The sequence below is a fragment of the Pogoniulus pusillus genome, chromosome 37 (assembly GCF_015220805.1).
Source record: "Pogoniulus pusillus isolate bPogPus1 chromosome 37, bPogPus1.pri, whole genome shotgun sequence".
Taxonomy (NCBI): domain Eukaryota; kingdom Metazoa; phylum Chordata; class Aves; order Piciformes; family Lybiidae; genus Pogoniulus; species Pogoniulus pusillus.
Window position 1 is genome coordinate 1,746,543 of NC_087300.1, and position 16,813 is coordinate 1,763,355.

At 57.0% G+C, this 16,813-nt stretch overlaps 1 protein-coding gene across 2 annotated transcripts; it reads right to left on the bottom strand.

Moving 5' to 3' along the window:
- Positions 1-1,748: 1,748 nt before the first annotated feature.
- On the bottom strand, positions 1,749-16,586 carry CAP1 (cyclase associated actin cytoskeleton regulatory protein 1). 2 transcript variants are annotated; one of them, XM_064172891.1, is made up of 13 exons: positions 16,518-16,586; positions 11,264-11,375; positions 10,816-10,916; positions 9,771-9,848; positions 6,701-6,844; positions 6,094-6,179; positions 5,233-5,338; positions 4,948-5,125; positions 3,993-4,180; positions 3,719-3,842; positions 3,535-3,617; positions 2,618-2,761; positions 1,749-2,003 (listed from the first exon to the last, which is right to left on the bottom strand). In XM_064172891.1, the coding sequence occupies exons 2-13, from the start codon at positions 11,355-11,357 to the stop codon at positions 1,920-1,922; spliced, it is 1,410 nt and encodes a 469-aa protein (XP_064028961.1). In that variant the 5' UTR covers positions 11,358-11,375; positions 16,518-16,586; the 3' UTR covers positions 1,749-1,919. The 2 variants fall into 2 exon arrangements, with proteins under 2 accessions (XP_064028961.1, XP_064028962.1); XM_064172892.1 differs by lacking the exon at positions 16,518-16,586 and adding an exon at positions 16,383-16,401.
- Between the last annotated feature and the right edge of the window lie 227 nt (positions 16,587-16,813).

The following is a 16,813-nucleotide window of genomic DNA, read 5'->3' on the forward strand; positions in this document are numbered from 1 at the left end:
GCATTAACTTTATTCTATCTTCTGTATAATCTTAAGTACATAAGAAAGGTTTTGTTTTTCCTCTTCACAAGCCTCAGGAGAAGACAGAGAACAACTCACAGGACAGTCTCAACATAAAAAATTGCATATTTTTTTTTCCTTTTTTTTCCTTTTTTTTTTTTCCTGTTAAGTTTTGTCCTAGAGAAGGAAAAAAAAAAAACCCAAAGACCATTGCCACTTTACAGAGGAGATGCAGGTGAGAGATGCTTTGTGCCACCCCAGCCCTGGGCTGGTGGGGGGGAAAGAAAAGAAAACTATGAAGGGCAAAGCACCTGCAGCTCCCTTTGTGGGTCAGAACAGGACTGGCTCTGAGATCCACCACTCTGCTCCAGAGCCCTGGAACAGAGGCTGCAAGCTTCCACCAAAGGAAAGAGGCAAGCGAGAGGGCAAAGGAGAGGTTGAGAGGATTCACTCGGTGGGGACTGACTGCAGCTGCCCAGAGCTGATCCAGCTCGGGGTATGTACAGCACTGCAGGACTGACCCTGGAAGGGAGGAGGAGACCCTCTGCAGGAGGGGACACCTGCACAAGAACTCTTCTGGAAGACTGAACCCGAGTTCAGCTGCTCCAAGAAGGAAGCCTTGGGGCAAAGATTCCCTTTGAAGGGAGGAGGGCTCCTGGAATAAGAGGTGCTCAGCTCCAAGCTACCAGCCAGACTGCCAGGAGCTTAGGGGTAACCACAGTTACTCCACTGCAGCCTTCCTGTGGCACTGGGTACCAGAAAGCCTCTGTCATGGCACAATCAGAAATACACTGAGCTAGAAGGAATGATGAAAGAGGAATCAGGGTGGAATGCTATGGGCCAGGTCCTCATCATTTGGTCCAACAAAGCCATGCCCCTGGCCTGTAATGCCATCAAATCAGTACAGAGAGCTGCAATTAGCAGCTTCCAGGACCTTCTTGAGCCATTTGGCTGCTCTGGGACCTCAACACAAACCATTCTTGGTTAAAAAAAGGGGACAGTTTTCCTCCCTCACACAAACGGTTTGCTTTAAAGGCAATACAGAAAGAAACACCCAACCCCCAGACCTGAACAAGGCTCTGAAAGCCAACTGCCAGGACTGGCTGGGGACTGCCCTAAAACCCTGGACATGATCGATTGGTGCAGTTAGCTTGGACAGGGGATAAAAAACCCACAGGAAATAAAAATAGACCTTCCTGCTGAGAGAGGTGGGCAGCAGCTGCCCTGCCCCCACCCTGCAGCCGGGCAGAGAGGTGGGCAGCAGCTGCCCTGCCCCCACCCTGCAGCCGGGCAGAGAGGTGGGCAGCAGCTGCCCTGCCCCCAGCCCGCAGCCGAGCAGAGAGGTGGGCAGTAGCTGCCCTGCCCCCACCCCGCAGCCGGGCAGAGAGGTGGGCAGCAGCTGCCCTGCCCCCACCCCGCAGCCGGGCAGAGAGGTGGGCAGCAGCTGCCCTGCCCCCACCCCGCAGCCGGGCAGAGAGGTGGGCAGCAGCTGCCCTGCCCCCACCCCGCAGCCGGGCAGAGAGGTGGGCAGCAGCTGCCCTGCCCCCAGCCGGGCAGAGAGGTGGGCAGCAGCTGCCCTGCCCCCAGCCGGGCAGAGAGGTGGGCAGCAGCTGCCCTGCCCCCAGCCGGGCAGAGAGGTGGGCAGCAGCTGCCCTGCCCCCCCCCCCGCCGCCGGGCAGAGAGGTGGGCAGCAGCTGCCCTGCCCCCAGCCCGCAGCCGGGCAGAGAGGGGGGCAGCAGCTGCCCTGCCCCCAGCTGGGCAGAGGTGCTGCGGTGCCCGCAGGCAGCTGTGGCTCTGGGGTAGAAGGGAAGCAGTTGGAGAGCAGAAAGGTTCCAAAGAGATCTAAAAGAATCATCTGAAGCAGCTTTGTCCCCCAGCAGGGCCAGGGGAGGGCAGAAGCAGCCTGGCAGCTGCTGTGCTTAGCCAGCGATTTCCGTCACCGTGGTAACCAACTTCTGACCGTTCCACACTGTCTTGAACTGTTCTGGGACAGGGAATTCAGTCTGGAGAGGGGGAAAGAACAGGAATCTCTGGTCAGAAATCAGCTTGTGGCAGAAGGGGACCTAGAGCAGGGCTGGGGCTGGCTGGAAGGGCTTGGAGGGACAGGATGAGGGCAGCGGTTTGAAACCGGAGCAGGGCAGATGGAGGTTGGACATGAGGAGGAAGCTCTGCACTAAGGGTGGTGAGGCACTGGCAAAGGCTGCCCAGGGCTGGGGCTGAGGTCTCATCCCTGCAGACATTCAGGATCAGCCTGCTCTAGCTGGAGGTGTCCCTGCTGCCTGCAGGGGGTTGGACAAGATGCCTTTGGAGCGTCCCTCCCAGGCTGGTACCTCCTGTGAAGCTGTGACTAGTGACCATCTCCCGCTGCTGCGAGCAGCTCCCTGCTGTGCCCCCTCCTGTGCCACAGCCACCACCCAGCAGCTCCCGAGGAAGCAGCAGCAGCTCTCCCAGACCAACGACTGCCTCTGGCTAAAGACAAATCTGATCTCTGCTTCTAACATCACTGACAGCCTCCAAAACCCAGACCTGTCCCTCACTGGAACCAACGACAGGAATCTTGCTCTGTGCCTCCCCAGCCCCAAGCAGCCTCCAGCAGCATTTGGAAGCCAAGACTTACAAAGTCACCACCCTCTGTGGGGATAAGGATGTTCATCTCTGACGACTTGGCACTGACCACTTCGCAGTCTAGGGAGCTCTTGCTCAGGTACACATGGCACCCATCTGTCTTGTTGATGGAAATGGTTGGCACTTTACCCATTACCTGGCAGAGGGCAAAGCAGCAGTGAGAGGAGCATCAGCTTGAAGTGAGCAACCCCAACACACTCACCTCCATGGCAAGAGGTTTGACTCCAGCCCTCCCTCTGCAGACACACACTGGCTTGGTCTCCTTCCCCAAGCAACAAGTGACAGGAGAAGAGAAAATGGCCTCAGGTTGCACCAGGAGAGGTTTAGGTTGGGCACAAAGAACAATTTCTGCCCCTCGAGGGTCGTTAAGCCCTGGAACAGGCTGCCCACAGCAGTCCCCATCCCCAGAGGGGCTTCAGAGCTGTGGAGCTGTGGTGCTGAGGGCCATGGGTCAGTGGTGGCCTGGCAGTGCCAGGTCAATGCTTGGAGTCAGTGACCTTAAAAGGCCTTCTCCAGCCTAAAGGATTCTGTGATTGAGCTGCTCCCAGCTTGGGCAAACCCCCAAAGTTATCTCCTGTTTGGAGCTCTTCAGAGCAAACCTGCAGTGAGTGCTGGGCAGAGAGCCCACTCCAGAGACCAGCACTGCAGCCAGAGCAGATTCAGCTGCTGGCCTCCTGCCTGGGCAGTCTGATGGTGCCTCAGAGACCTGAGCCTTCCCTGTGAGCCCTGCAGCAGCTCAGGGAGACAAAGTTCAGCCCTTTCCTAGGGGTGAGCTGCAGAGTGGTGGGGCAGATGCTGTGAGTGTTCTCCCCAGAACCACACTCCTGTTCTGGGCATCGACCTGCTGCCAGCAGCAGCTGCTGCAGGTGCCCTGTGCCAGCAGGCAGGGAACAGCTCCCAGACACTCACCTGAACTTTCACATCCCTGCTGTTGATGATCTCTACGATGCCCACCACATCATCAAACACCAGGCCTAGCTTCTTGCAGTTGTCTGTGAAGGAAAGACAAGAGCAGGTCACAGAGGCCTTGGGGATGGAAGCTCCTGCAAACAGCCCAGCAGGCAGCAGCAGGCCCCAGGCTTTCTGCACCTACCCAGGATGATGGAGTTGATCTTGCCTTTGATCTGCAGGGTGCTGTTTGTGCACTTGAAAGCATAGACTACCTGCTTCAGCTCTGTGTCACTGATGACCAGGTTGGTGGCATTCTCCTGGTTCTCCTGGGAAGGCAAGGAGAGCACCAACAGTGCTGGGATGCAGAGCCACCAAAGCATGGGAACAGTGCAGCTCCTTTAAAGGCAAGCTGCCTGTACAAGAAAGGGCTCCAGGAGACCCTCCCCCCTCCAACCCAACTCAAAACAACCACTCACCACTCTCCACTTTTTGCCTTCTAATTCTAGCACTGGAGGAGCCTTTGGAGAGGTTTTTAGGGAGGGATTAGCATTGCAGGCTGGTTTGGGAGCAGTGAAAGGTTTGGGCCCACTTCTCACTGGACCCCCTTGGCTCTTCAGTGCTGGGTTCTTGTGGGTCTTCATGTCATCTGAAACATGTCTTAAGCCTGCAAGAGAAGTGGAGCCTGAGGTCCAGCTCACCTCCAAGAGTGCAGTGTCACAAGCACCAGAGATCACTGATGGCAGCAATCAGCACAACAACGTCTTCAAAACACAAATCAGCTGAGACTGGGCCTGGGCTGAGCCCAAGCATGACAGACAGCAAGTGACAGAGGCAGCAAGAAACAGCCCCAACGCTGAGGGGAGCAGAGGATGTGCTGGAGAAGTGGAAAGTGCCACCTCTGCCACTCTGCAGCTGGAAGAGACTCTGAGCTTGCACCTTGCTCCTGTTTTATGCCTGTCCCAATACACTAACCTGGTAAGGCATAAAAGGGACAAGTCCTGCAGCAACACAAACAGGTGCAGCACTGCACCTTCTGCAGCAGGCAACCAGAGGGCTCCTCTGCCCCCTCCAGCTGCAGATGAAGCTCTGCTACACCTGCCAGGTGAGGCTGGCAGTAGTCAGAAGTGCTCCCTGTGAGCTGCCTCAGGGCTGCTCCTGGCTCCCCTGGCAGATGTCTTTTGTTCCTTGGCCACTGGAATGGGCTGCCCGGGGAGGTGGTGGAGTCCCCACCCCTGGAGGTGTTTAAGAGGAGGCTGCATGAGGCACTTAGTGCCAGGGGGTAGTTAATTAGGAGCTGTTAGGTTGGACTGGATGATCTCAGAGGTCTTTCCCACTCTGGTTAATTCTGTGGAGTGCTGTTGAGGACCAGCAGCAGAACACAGGACCCACAGCAGTGCCCTGGGGGTGCCCTCCCTCTGCCCCTCCACCTACCCGAGGTGATGCCTTCTCCCCGGTTGATCTGGGCGAAGAGTGCGGAGCGGGAGGCAGAGTCGTCCATGCTGGAGCTGCTGGGGGCAGGAGCAGGTGGGGGAGGAGGGCCTGGAGGGGGAGGTGCAACCCCAGCTGGGGCAGCAGATGGTGGTTTAGCTCCTGCTGTTGCTACAGGACCCTGGAAGAGGCCGGCAAGAGGTAAGGTCGTTGGCCCAGCTCGGTGCCTGCTGCAGTCACCAGGCAATCCCCGCCCCAGGAGCTCCTGCAGCTGCAGCCAGCACTTACTGTTTTGCTCCAGGTCAGCCCTATGGTGTGATGCTCTTTGATATAGGCCTGCAGCTCTGTCCAGATACTCAGGTAAGCTTTCACCCAGTCCACCTGCTTTTTATCTCTGAGGACAGAAGAGATCATGAGGGAGGAGCAGATGAATTTGCCATTATAAACCCAAGGACTACAAACAGTTCTTCCCATCCCTCCACCTCTCAGCCCACAGGTGAGACACAGCTGGACCAGCACAGCAGCCTCAACCCCAGCACTGTGTTCCAGCTGCAGTGTGATCTTGCACCTGCAGGCAGAAGGCCCCAGGCCTGCTCTGCACTGCTGTAATGAAGGGCTCTGGTTTGGCCAACAAAACCCACTCCCCAGGCCCAACCTGCTGCCCTGGGTGCTGGTGCTGAGACAAAAGCTGCAGGGGACCTGCTACCAGATTCCAGCTGCAACAGTACAAGGAATCTTGTCCCTGAGGATCTGACAAGGGCTTGGAGTGATAGAGAGGGGATTGAAGCTTGGAGAGGGCAGACTGAGACTGGAGATGAGGAAGAAATCCTTTAGAGTGAGGGTGGGGAGACACTGGCACAGGTTGCTCAGGGAGGCTGTGGGTGTCCCCTCTCTGGAGGTGTTCCAGGCCAGGCTGGATGAGCCTTTGAGCAGCCTGGGCTGGTGGGAGGTATCCCTGGCCCACAGCAAGCTTTGATGGATGAGCTTTGAGGTCCCAACCCAACCCATTGTGTGATTCTATGATCAGGAAAAACACAGTTCAGTGCTGGCCTTTAACAACTGCAGAGCAGGGCAGCTGTGGTTTGGTGCTGCAGCATCTCCTCCACACCCTGTTAGCTGTGCCCAGAGCAAGAGAAGAGGTCAACTTACACATCCTTGTACTCCTTGAGGATCCTGTTGGTGTAGAACATGGCAGCATCAGTCATCTCCTTCACAAAGGGACCAGGCTTTGGAGCCTAAGGAAGAAAGAACACATTGGTAAAGCCTGCTCAGCTGCTCCATGCCAAGGAAACCAACTGCAATCAGAATGGTTTAGGTTGGAAGAGACCTCAAAGATCACCCAGTTCCATCCTCCCACTAGAACAGGTTGCTCAAGGCCTCATCCAGCCTGATCCTGAACACCTCCAGGGAGGTTGTGGAGCACAGAAGCACCCAATGCTTCAATCAAAGATCACATTGTGTGCTTCTGTGCTCCACAACCTCCCTGGGCAACCTGTGCCAGTGTCTCACCACCCCCAACCTGTGCCAGTCTCTCACCACCCTCACTGTCAAGAACTTCCTAACATCCAGCTTCAATCTCCCCTCTGCCACTTCAAACCCATTCCTCCTCCTCCTCCTGCCACAACAAGACTTTGTCACTAGTCCCTCCCCAGCCTTCCTGTAGCCCCCTTCAGGTACTGGAAGGCTACTCCAAGGTCTCCTCGAAGCCTTCTCTTCTCCAGGCTGAAAAGCTCCAAGTGCCCACTGGAGGTCTCACCATGGCAATCCAGCCCAGGGCTGGGATGCTCTCGCTGACTGCTGATAAGTGGTTGAACATTTTGCTCCCACGATTCTTCTCCCTGAAGTTCTGCACCACCTGGATCTGCTCTGAAATGGGTTTCAGAAGCGAGGAGAAAGCACTCTGCAGGACAAGAGAGAGAGACACACAATGAAGCACTCCTGGAGTGGCTCCCACATCTTTGTGGCTCTGCTGTGATGATGGTCACAGAATGCTAGGGGTTGGAAGGGACCCCAAGAGATCATCCAGTCCAACCTCCCCTGCCAGAGCAAGGCCAACTACAGCAGGTCACACAGGTGGGTCCTTAAGTTATTCTCTGGAAGGTGTCCAGAGAAGGGCAGCAAGGCTGGGGAGGGGCCTCGAGCACAGCCCTGTGAGGAGAGGCTGAGGGAGCTGGGGGGGTGCAGCCTGCAGCAGAGGAGGCTCAGGGCAGAGCTCATTGCTGCCTGCAGCTGCCTGCAGGGAGGCTGTAGCCAGGTGGGGTTGGGCTCTGCTGCCAGGCAGCCAGGGACAGAAGAAGGGGACACAGCCTCAAGCTGTGCCAGGGCAGGTCTAGGCTGGATGTTAGGAGGAAGTTCCTGGCAGAGAGAGTGATTGGCATTGGAATGGGCTGCCCAGGGAGGTGGTGGAGTGGCTGTGGCTGGAGGTGTTGCAGCCAAGCCTGGCTGGGGCACTTAGTGCCATGGTGTGGTTGGCTGGGCAGGGCTGGGTGCTAGGTTGGGCTGGCTGAGCTTGGAGCTCTCTTCCAACCTGGCTGATTCTATGGCTCTATTTATGCAAGCAAGAGCAATGCCAGCTGCTCAGCTAAGCACTGACCCCAAGCACAGCAGCTCTGCAGCTCTTAGCACAGCTCTGACTAATGATCCACGAAGCTGCAGGAAGATGTCCAGAACAGACACCAAAATACCTCCAGCTCTGGTGGAACACACTGCTTTAAGGCCTTGATTCAGCCTGCTGCCTACTTTTGACTCTACCATTGCTTGGAAGAAGACTCTCAACTGGCACAGGCTGTTGCTACAAACTTCTTGTGCAGGCTTGGCCCTGCCTGTTGAGCCAAGCTCCTCCAGGGCTGAAGTCACAGCTCCCAAGCAGATGGGAGTACGCCAAGAACTGTGACTCATGTTGAATGCAAGAGGCACTGACACAGCTTGTTAGGAACCAGCACAGAAATAGCAGTTTGCCTTTCTTGGATCCTTTTGTTCCCAGACAGTTTTGTTAACGTTTCCCCCCCCTCTCCTTTACAAACCCTCTCACAAAGGTGGTGCTGAGCAGGGCTCTGAGGCTGGGCACCCACAGCCTGCACTGCAAGCACAGGCACAGCAAGTTCTGAGCTCAGGAGCACAGAACTGTCAGGGCTGGAAGGGACCCGAGGGAGCATCCAGCTCCAAGCCCCGTGCCATGGGCAGGGACACCTCACACTAGAGCAGGTTGCTCACAGCCACATCCAGCCTGGCCTTAAACACCTCCAGGGATGAGGCTTCCACCACCTCCCTGGGCAACCTGTGCCAGGCTCTCACCAGCCTCATGGTGAAGAACTTCTTCCTAACACCCAGGCTGAATCTACACACTTCTACTTTTGCTCCATCCCCACCAAGTCCTGTCACAACCTGACACCCTAAAAAGTCCCTCCCCAGCTTTCTCGTAGCCCCCTTCAGACACTGGGAGCCCACAGTAAGGTCTCCTTGCATTTAGCCACTCTGACAAGCTGGACACCAGGACTCAGTCAATTCCCAGGTCAGCCCAAGCCTCGGATGCTAAAGCCTGTTTGTGTGTTTGGCACTTGGAATGCTGAGTGAAAGCCCTCAGAAGGCTTCTGAGGTCAGAGCAGCCAAGTTCACATTCCCAGAGGTGCCTCTTGGGCAATTTTTCTTTCCTTTAAGATCAGAAAGTCTCCTGCTGGGGGCAGCCAGGAGGGACACAGCTGCCCCCAGCTTTCTTTTCACAGGCTCATCTTCTGCTTTTGCTGTCCCTTCCTCTGCTTAGATGAAAACAGAGAGGTTGTGAGCACCACTGGCCAAGGCCATGCTTCCAGAAACTTCAGCCTAGCCAAGTGCCAGGATGGGGCAATTCTTTGCCACAGGCAAGGAGAGGTCATGCAGTTTGCATTGGCTACTCCAGGCCTGGGCTCCTACAGGACAACCTGCACTGGACTGAGGTTGTTTTGTTCCTAATCCTCCATTTGAATAACATCTCAGTGGAATTTCTAAGCAGATCCCCAGAGCAGAGGCTGTGCAGAGCATCCCAGCAAGCCTGGTGACAGACAAACAACTCCCCCAGTGCCAAGGGTAGGGAAAAGGGCAGCTCTGGTGTGCAGAGAAGAGGAAAGCAGCACAAAAATCCACAGTGGAACAGGAGGGCCCATGCCTGAGTCAGACAATAACTGCAGAGAACAGCAAGGCAGGATCCTGTTGCTCAGGAAAAAGAGTTCTCAGCAGGGAAAAGCAAAGGCATTCAGGATCTGCTTCTCAGTCTCAGCCTGCTGAGAAGCAGCAGCCCTGGGGAAAGTGTTGAATTACTTGCTGGGGACAAATCAATCCTGCAAGCCTGGCTATTAATTCAGAGGCTACTGAGGAGAGACAAGTGCCTGTTCTCCTCCAGGAGGAGTCTGCTGCCTGCAAGTCCATCAAGCATCTCCTAATGAAAAGCAAATCCCACTGTGGCTCCTGCCTCAGATAAGCTCCTGCCTGCAGGTTGCATCCCAGGGAACAGAGATTGTGCAGTGCTGGTGCCGGGTGAAACTGGAGACAGCTGCTGTGAGGTGACACTCAGAAGCTGCTCTGAGAGCTGCAGAGAACTTGGGGCTCTAATGTCTGGGAAGTGTCAGCTCTGCAGCTCCAGAGCTCTGCCCAGCAGCTCCAGAGCTCTGCCCAGCATTGGGCCAGCACCAGAACAGTTCATGCTGTCAGCAAGAGCCATGTTATGGAGGAGGATTTGAGCCACTTGCATCCAGTTCCTCATCTGGAGCATCTGGAATGGCCCAGACCCCCCTCCACTGCAGACATCCCTGAGGGAAGGGCAGCCAAGGCCTGTGATGATCTCCCACACTTACCTCCTCTGGCTGCCGCTGCTGAGATGCCATCACCAGGATTGCTCTCTCGCTCATCAGACCTGCGTGCACCATCTCAGCCTGAGGGCAGAGGGAAAGCCAGAGCACTTCACAGGAGCACAAAGTGGTGTGGCTTGGAAGAGACCTTCAACATCATCCACTTCCAAGGCCTCTGCCACAGGCAGGGACACCTTCCACTAGCCCAGCTAGCTCAAGGCCTCGTCCAGCCTGGCCTTGAACACCTTCAGGCTTGGAACCTTCACAACTTGTCTGGGCAACTGGTTCCAGTGTCTCACCACCCTCCTGGGGCAGACTTTCTCCTAATGCCTCATCTAAATCCAGCTTCAAACAGTCTGAAGCCATCACCTCTCATCCTGCCCCTCCCAGCCCTTGTCCAAAGTCCCTCCCCGGCTCTCCTGCAGCCCCCCTCAGGGAGACCTCAGAGCAGCCCTCCAATACCTGGAGCTCTCTCTTCTCCAAGCTGAACAGCCCCAGCTCTCTCAGCCTGCCTTCATAGCACCTTTGTGCCCCCCTCTGGACCTGTTCTAGCAGTTCCATGACCTTCTTTTACTGGGGGCTGCAGAGCTGGACACAGGACTTCAGTTGGGGCCTCAGTAGAGCAGAGGTCACTTTCTTTGTACCCAGTGTAACACTAACAACCATTCAAGCCCCCAGTGCCTGCATTTCCTAGTGTGCAGGAAAGCAGCTCTGCTGATCTCAAAGCATGTTCTTGGAGACAAGCACCCTCAGAGAGAGCTGCCAGGAGGGCAGCAGCTCCTGAGCCTCCTGAAGGCAAGCACTGGAGTCTATAAAGAGAGCCAGGCACCTAACTGCCTAAGACTGAAAAGAGGAGGTTTGATTCATGCTGTGTGTAGGTGGCAATCTGCTGGAGGTTATCTGGGCACCTGCACCCGTTTTGGATCCCCAGGGGTTAAAGACATCCTCAAAGATGATGCTGAAGGGATGCAGGCACTGCCAGCAAACCTGGCCCTTACCAGCCCCAAAGGACAAGCAGCATTCAGAGCCAAGGAAGAACAGGAGTCCTTACATGTGTCTGCACATCCCCACCAACTTCCTTGCTGATCTTCATGTACTCAGCTACTGGACCAGCCAGAAGGGCATCAAAGGCCTGCACATACTCAGCCACTCCTGCAGGGAAGGAACCAGAGCACAGCAGTCACTGGGAGCACTCCTACACAAGCACCAAGCTCCTGGGCTGCACCTTCCAGCTCTCTTCATGCCAAATCTTCCCCCTGGGTCACCCCAGCTGAAGGCAGCAGGCTCAGCCTGGGGCTGGCAGCTGAAGGCAGGGGAGGGAAGTGCTGCAGCCACAGGAAGCCTCCTGCAGCAGGGTGCTAACCGCAGCCCCTCCGCCTCTGCGCAGCGCCTGCTGCCAACCCCAGCTTCCCCCCCCCCACAGCCCTCTGCAGCAGCACTGCCTGCTCCACAGCAGCTCCTGCTGCTGCACCACCCAGAGCCTCAGCACGGGGCCTCACCTTTGGAGGAGCCATCTGCACAGCGGCCAGGTGCTTGGCACACTGTCTCCAGGCGCTCCACAGCCTTCTCCAGCCGCTCCACCAGCCTCTCCATGCTGCTGCTCTCCACGACCTGCACAGCCAGAAGACAATGACTCAACCTCCTCTCACAGGATGGAACTCAGATGGCATTCACTGAAGAGGGTTTGTCAGCTGCCTGGTTCCAGAGGAATAACTCCTACCTAGCCCTGCACCCCGATGATGCCCAGCAGGGTGCTCTCACATGAGCAGGGACGTTGGCATTACACAACAGCCACTTTCTATTGCCACAGCTGCTCTTTAATGGCCACATTCTTTCTACTCCATTGCAAGGACTCCTCGCACGTATAAGGACACTGCAATTTCCATTAGCCTCGGACTGACACTGCTCTATAAAGCAGAGGGCTGCACAAAATGTCACTGCAGCCAGCTGCTGGCCAGAGCCCCAGCTGGGACCACGCAGCAGATGTACAACTGCTTTACTGGGAGCTCACAGGACCCTTTAGGTGAGGGGAAAAAAAAAAAGACTTCACACAGTGCAGGTCACAGAGACCTCCCAGAGTCCTGAACTCCTCCAAAGAACATCTCTAACTGCAGCATCTATGGAGCATCAGTGTGCAGAACGAGCCACCCTGGCACATGCCAAGAGAGCAGCTGCAGCAGCTAAGGCAGCAGAGCTGCTGCTACAACAATGTGCCCCTGTTCATCCTCTCCAGGCTCTGGTCTCCAGACTCCAGGACCTGCTCCTCAGGCACTGCAGCACAGCCAAGTGATTTAGGTGCACAAATCATCTGCAGCATCTCCTCTGGACGAGTCCAAGAGCCACACAAGCCCTCCATTAATTGCTGCCCTGCAGGAGCTCTGCAGCAGGGAGCAGGACAAGTCACGCTGCGGGCAGACTAATGCCCAGGGAATGCAGGGAGGGAGCAGCAAGTCACCAGGGGCATTCTTATCTTATCTCCAACTCATCGACAGGCTTTTACTACATGATTCACAACCACGGCCTGGATGCAGCTTCCTTCTTACTGCAACAGCCTGGCAGAGCTCAAAACCCTGCCTGCAGGAGAAGGACCTGCCCAGCTTAGCCAAAAGAGAAGGCAGAGCTCACCCAGCTGTGTCCAACCAGCAGCAGAGCTCCCTCAGAACAAGTCCTAGGGAGGGTTTTGTTTTTCCTCGGCACCTTCGCTGCCAGTTTCCAGAGGATGTGGGGCAGAGCCAGCGTTAGTCACCAGCAGCACTGTTGTCACAAGACAAACCAGGCCAATTCTCACCTTTGTTGCCTGCTGGCATCAGGAGAAGCAGCTCTGATGTTGGAAGGGGGCAGGAAAGAGGCCACCCCCTTCCCAAGAGCAGTTTCCTCCTCTGTGCAGGAGCGAGGCACGGCAGAGACCTCAGCAGGAACTGGATGGCTTCCAGATACAGAAGTCCAGAGAGGCTGAAGCCTGTGGGCAGTCACCCACACAATGAACAGTAATGAATACTTCTTTTTTTTGCCCTGCTGCTGTTTTAATTCTGTGCCATGTAGGAACCCCTGGCCACAGGGCTGCCAGGGCCCTGCTGCATCCAGGATGGGGCTCACGTCGCCAAGCGGGAGCGCAGCCAAGAGCAGGGCTCTGCCTCCCCCGCTCCCAGCACACGAAAAGGGTTCCTTTTTCCTCCCCACCCCAAGAAAAAATACACAGAGCCACCTGCTAAAGCAACTCTTTCATGCTTTGAGAGTGCAGCGAGATAGGTGCAACGCAGGGGGGAGAGGAAGGACACCAGGTTCGGGCAGCGCTGAGCAGACAAAGCTGCTGTTCGGCACCGCTGATCCCCCTCACATTCCAGGCGAGGCTCTAATCTGATCAGCCCCATTAGCGAGTCACAAACTGCGCTTCAAATCAGGATTACAAACCAGAAAGTCCAGACGGAAAGCAGCTTGCAAGCCCCAGCAGTAAACCAGGCTGCTGCGAGGAGCACTCCGCACCGGCTCCAGATCCGCTGCCAGGATTAATGTCCTCTGGCAGGGAGGCGTTCCTGAGGCTCAGGCTCCTGCGGGTCCCCTTGCTGCCTGACACCATGTCCTTCCTGGCTCTCCCTGCCAGCAGCTCACAGCGCTCCACACCAGCTTTGTAAACCTCAGCACGATCTGGCAGATGGTGAACTCATTTCTCTTTAATGGGCAGCATTAAGGCAACTTACAAGATAAGTCACTGGGTAAGCTGGCAGCAAAGAACGGGGAGCAGGCAGCACAAAGTCCTGGAGCAGGCAGCTACACCTTGGTCCCTCCTTGCTGCAAGTTATCTCGGCTCACCCTTACTGCTGCTCTCTACACACCCAAAGGAACGAAACGATTGAGTTGTAGCTAACATCAACAGCCAGAGCCTGCAGATTAACATCTAGCAAGGAGGGGGAAATAAACAACTCACAACCAAAAGCCAAGACCACAACCAGACCTGCTCGGGCTGCACCGAGCCAGCACTGCCTCAGCTGATCGCTTCACATGCAAAATGATTTGTGCCCAACTGACTGCCCAGACCTCAGCACCGTGCTGTAAACTCCTCTGCCTCCTCTCCAGAGGAAGCTGAGACACATCACTTCTGCTCAGCACCTTGTCCTCTGCCCAGAAGGGACAGGGAAAGCTTTCAAGCTGTGCTGTGCAAGCCAAGGTTAGAGTTCTGCTGACAGCAGTGGAGATGAAGCTCTCCCTTTTGGGACTGTAATGCAGGATTCAAATCTAGGTCTTGTTTAAGTTCAATTGAACTTTGATTACCAATGGAGCAGAAGCTATGGAGGGGCAGCAAGCAGACATTTCACCCTGGGCCAGGGAGTCCATCCATTTTCACAGCACATTTACTTCATCTCTTAACGAGCTTTTGATTTCCTCCCAAGCCCGGGAACACGTCTGGGAACACACAGTGCAGCAAACAAGCTTTCATCTGCAACCAGACCCTTCTGCTGCACTGCTCAGAGCAGGGAAGAGAAAGGAATGCAGCCCCAAACTGAGCCTGTCCAACGACACAGCAAGAGGAGTTTCCTGTTTGGAGAGCATCAAGGAGCTGACACGTCCCGGAGAAAGGGTCTAAATGAAACTCTTCCTGCTGCACGTTAACCCCAGCCCGCACTCTTAAGCCAGGCAGGAAGACACCGATGTGAGCTCCGGAGCCAAAGCAAGCCAGACCTGCGCCTGCCTCCAGCCTCAGCTCCTGCGAAGCCCCACAGAGTGCTGTCAGCAGCACGAAATTTGCATCAGCCACTTCCTGCTTCTGCAGGCAGGAGGAGCAGAGATGGGAACGACTAAATTAAGAACATACCACAGCTTATTTCTGAGCTGACACTGGAATATCTCAGGGGATCAGCTACCAGATGATTCCCAACGTTTTTAGCTTTCAAAAGCCCACAGAATTTCTTTGTTGTTTCCGTTTGAACGGATCAGCTCCTCGAGGAAAGGACTATTTGAAGCGAGGCAGGGCTCAGATGCCTGAATTTAGGCAGTTGTCAGGACCAGCCATGAACACGAGGCAGCTACTGCCAGTCCCAGCAGCTGCCAAGACAGAGATCTCTGCTGTTTATAGCACAACAATACTTGCTGACAGTGCTCCAGAGCCCAGGGTGGCTACTGCTGGTATTCCACATCTACTTCATTTAGAAAGCCAAATGTGCTTGGAGAAAACCCAACCCAACCAACAAAACCAACCCCAAGATCCAGCTGGACCCTATTTAAAGTCCCTCCAGCAGCAAACCCTCCCGAAGCCATCACCCAGGGCACTGAACATTTCCACCTGAACCTCCTCCTGCAGTTTGCATCTCTCTCTGCTCCTTTTTCCATCCCCACTACAGGAAGCAGGAGGTTTTTTTTTGCACTTGCCAGACTCTTGTTGCTATGCTCCTCTCATTTCCATTCCCTGCCAGGGCGGTGAATCCACCAGGGAAAGGAACTGAGGAGCTCAGATCTAAGCTAAATTGGATACAGCACCAAGCTCCCTATCAGGAATTCAGAGCACCAAACCTCCTCAGCATCCCTGCCGAGCTGTGCCTGCTTGGCTGAACTTTGCTACATCAACACCAGGGGGGAGGACTTTTGGCTCTGGGGAAGCTCAGCAATATTCCAGGGACAGGAGGATTGTGTGAGGAAGAGGAAGGGAGCAGAGCAGTTCCTCCACACCTGCCTTTTCAGCGACCTGCACCCACAGCCCCAGCTCTGGGGGCTTCCTGACCCCGAGGCACAAACCCCTGCGACCTGGCACACGAAACACCTCTAACGTCTGCTTCATCTCACTGCCACAACGCTCAGAGCAATCCTTCACGCCTTCATCCCACCCAAATCACCTCCGACCCGCAGGAGGCAGAGTAGAGGCCAGCAACAGGCTCAAAATAAAGCCCTACCCCAGCCCCCTAGGGTGGCACAGGAGGGGCCCTGGCAGCCGGGCAACGCCACCCACGCAAACAGCCTTGCTCCGGGCTGCGGCAAAGCAGTGCCGCCGTGGATCTACCACCCGAGCACACACACCCCCTTCACCCGCCCGAGCGACTCACACAGCCGCTGCCGGCCCCGGGCGCCCACCGGCCCCGCCGCGTTCCATCCCCGGGCGGAGGCGGCTCTCGACCGAACGCTGCCCGCCGGCACCCCTCGACCCCCGCCCGCAGCGCGGAGACAGAGCGACCGCCGCGGGCAGGGCTGAACGCCTCTGCCTGGGGTTCTGGGGACAGACCGAGCCCTGCAGCGGGCGGGCCGGCGCCGGTGGGGATGGCCGTCGGCGGTACACCCCTCGGTAACCTGTGCTCCCCGCCCCCAGCAGGCAGAACTCGAGCGCAGAGACAGCCCCAGGCGGGGCCCCGCGGCAGGAAGCGCCTCCGCTCCCCGCAGGAACCCCCAGGTAGGCCCAAAGCCGCCCTGCCCGGTGCCACGGGCGGCGGTGAGCCCCGGTAACGGCCCCACCGGGGAGTTTTCACCCTTGCATGACTGAATTAACCAGAAATCACCGCACTGAACAGATTTAACTCCCATCACCCAGGCAGGCAGGAGCCTCTCTCGCCTCTATGCATCCTCCCAGCGCAACCCCAGCAGAGGCGGACGGCATCCTCCGCGCCCAGGTGGGCCCGACTGCTCACCGGCACCCACCGGCCAGCCCCGGGCCCAGGCGCGGTCGAGTGGCGGCTGCTCCGCAGTGGCCTCTCTCCCCCCCCAGTACTGGCTCCGGGTCAGGAGCAGCAGCCCCAGCAGGAGGCGTCCCCCACTCCCCGCCCCGGCGCTCACCTCCCGCCGCCGCTGCCGCTCCGCCGCCGCCCGGCGCCGCCCAGCACCCCCCGCGCCGCCGCTTCCGGCCCCCGCCCCGCGCGCAGGAAGTGCGCACGGCACGGCGCCGGGGGGAGGGGCTGCGGGCGGCCTCCGCCCTGCGATTGGCGGATCGCTTGGGGGGCGGGGCCGGAGCAGGTCAGGGGCGGAGCCTGGGGGCCTCGCCAGGGGTGGAGCCACAGGGGGCGGGGCCTGGGGGCAGGGCGGGGCAGAGACCCCCGCGGGGGTCTGTGGGGCTCCGGGAGCGGGGACGTGCC

Coding starts and splice junctions, on each gene's coding strand:
- CAP1 (XM_064172891.1), bottom strand. CDS start 11,357: ATGGAGAGGCTGGTGGAGCGGCTGGAGAAGGCTGTGGAGCGCCTGGAG. Junction 9,849..10,815: donor GTGGGGATGTGCAGACACAT/GTAAGGACTCCT, acceptor CTCTGCCCTCAG/GCTGAGATGGTGCACGCAGG. Junction 2,762..3,534: donor GCAGGGATGTGAAAGTTCAG/GTGAGTGTCTGG, acceptor GCCCTCTGCCAG/GTAATGGGTAAAGTGCCAAC.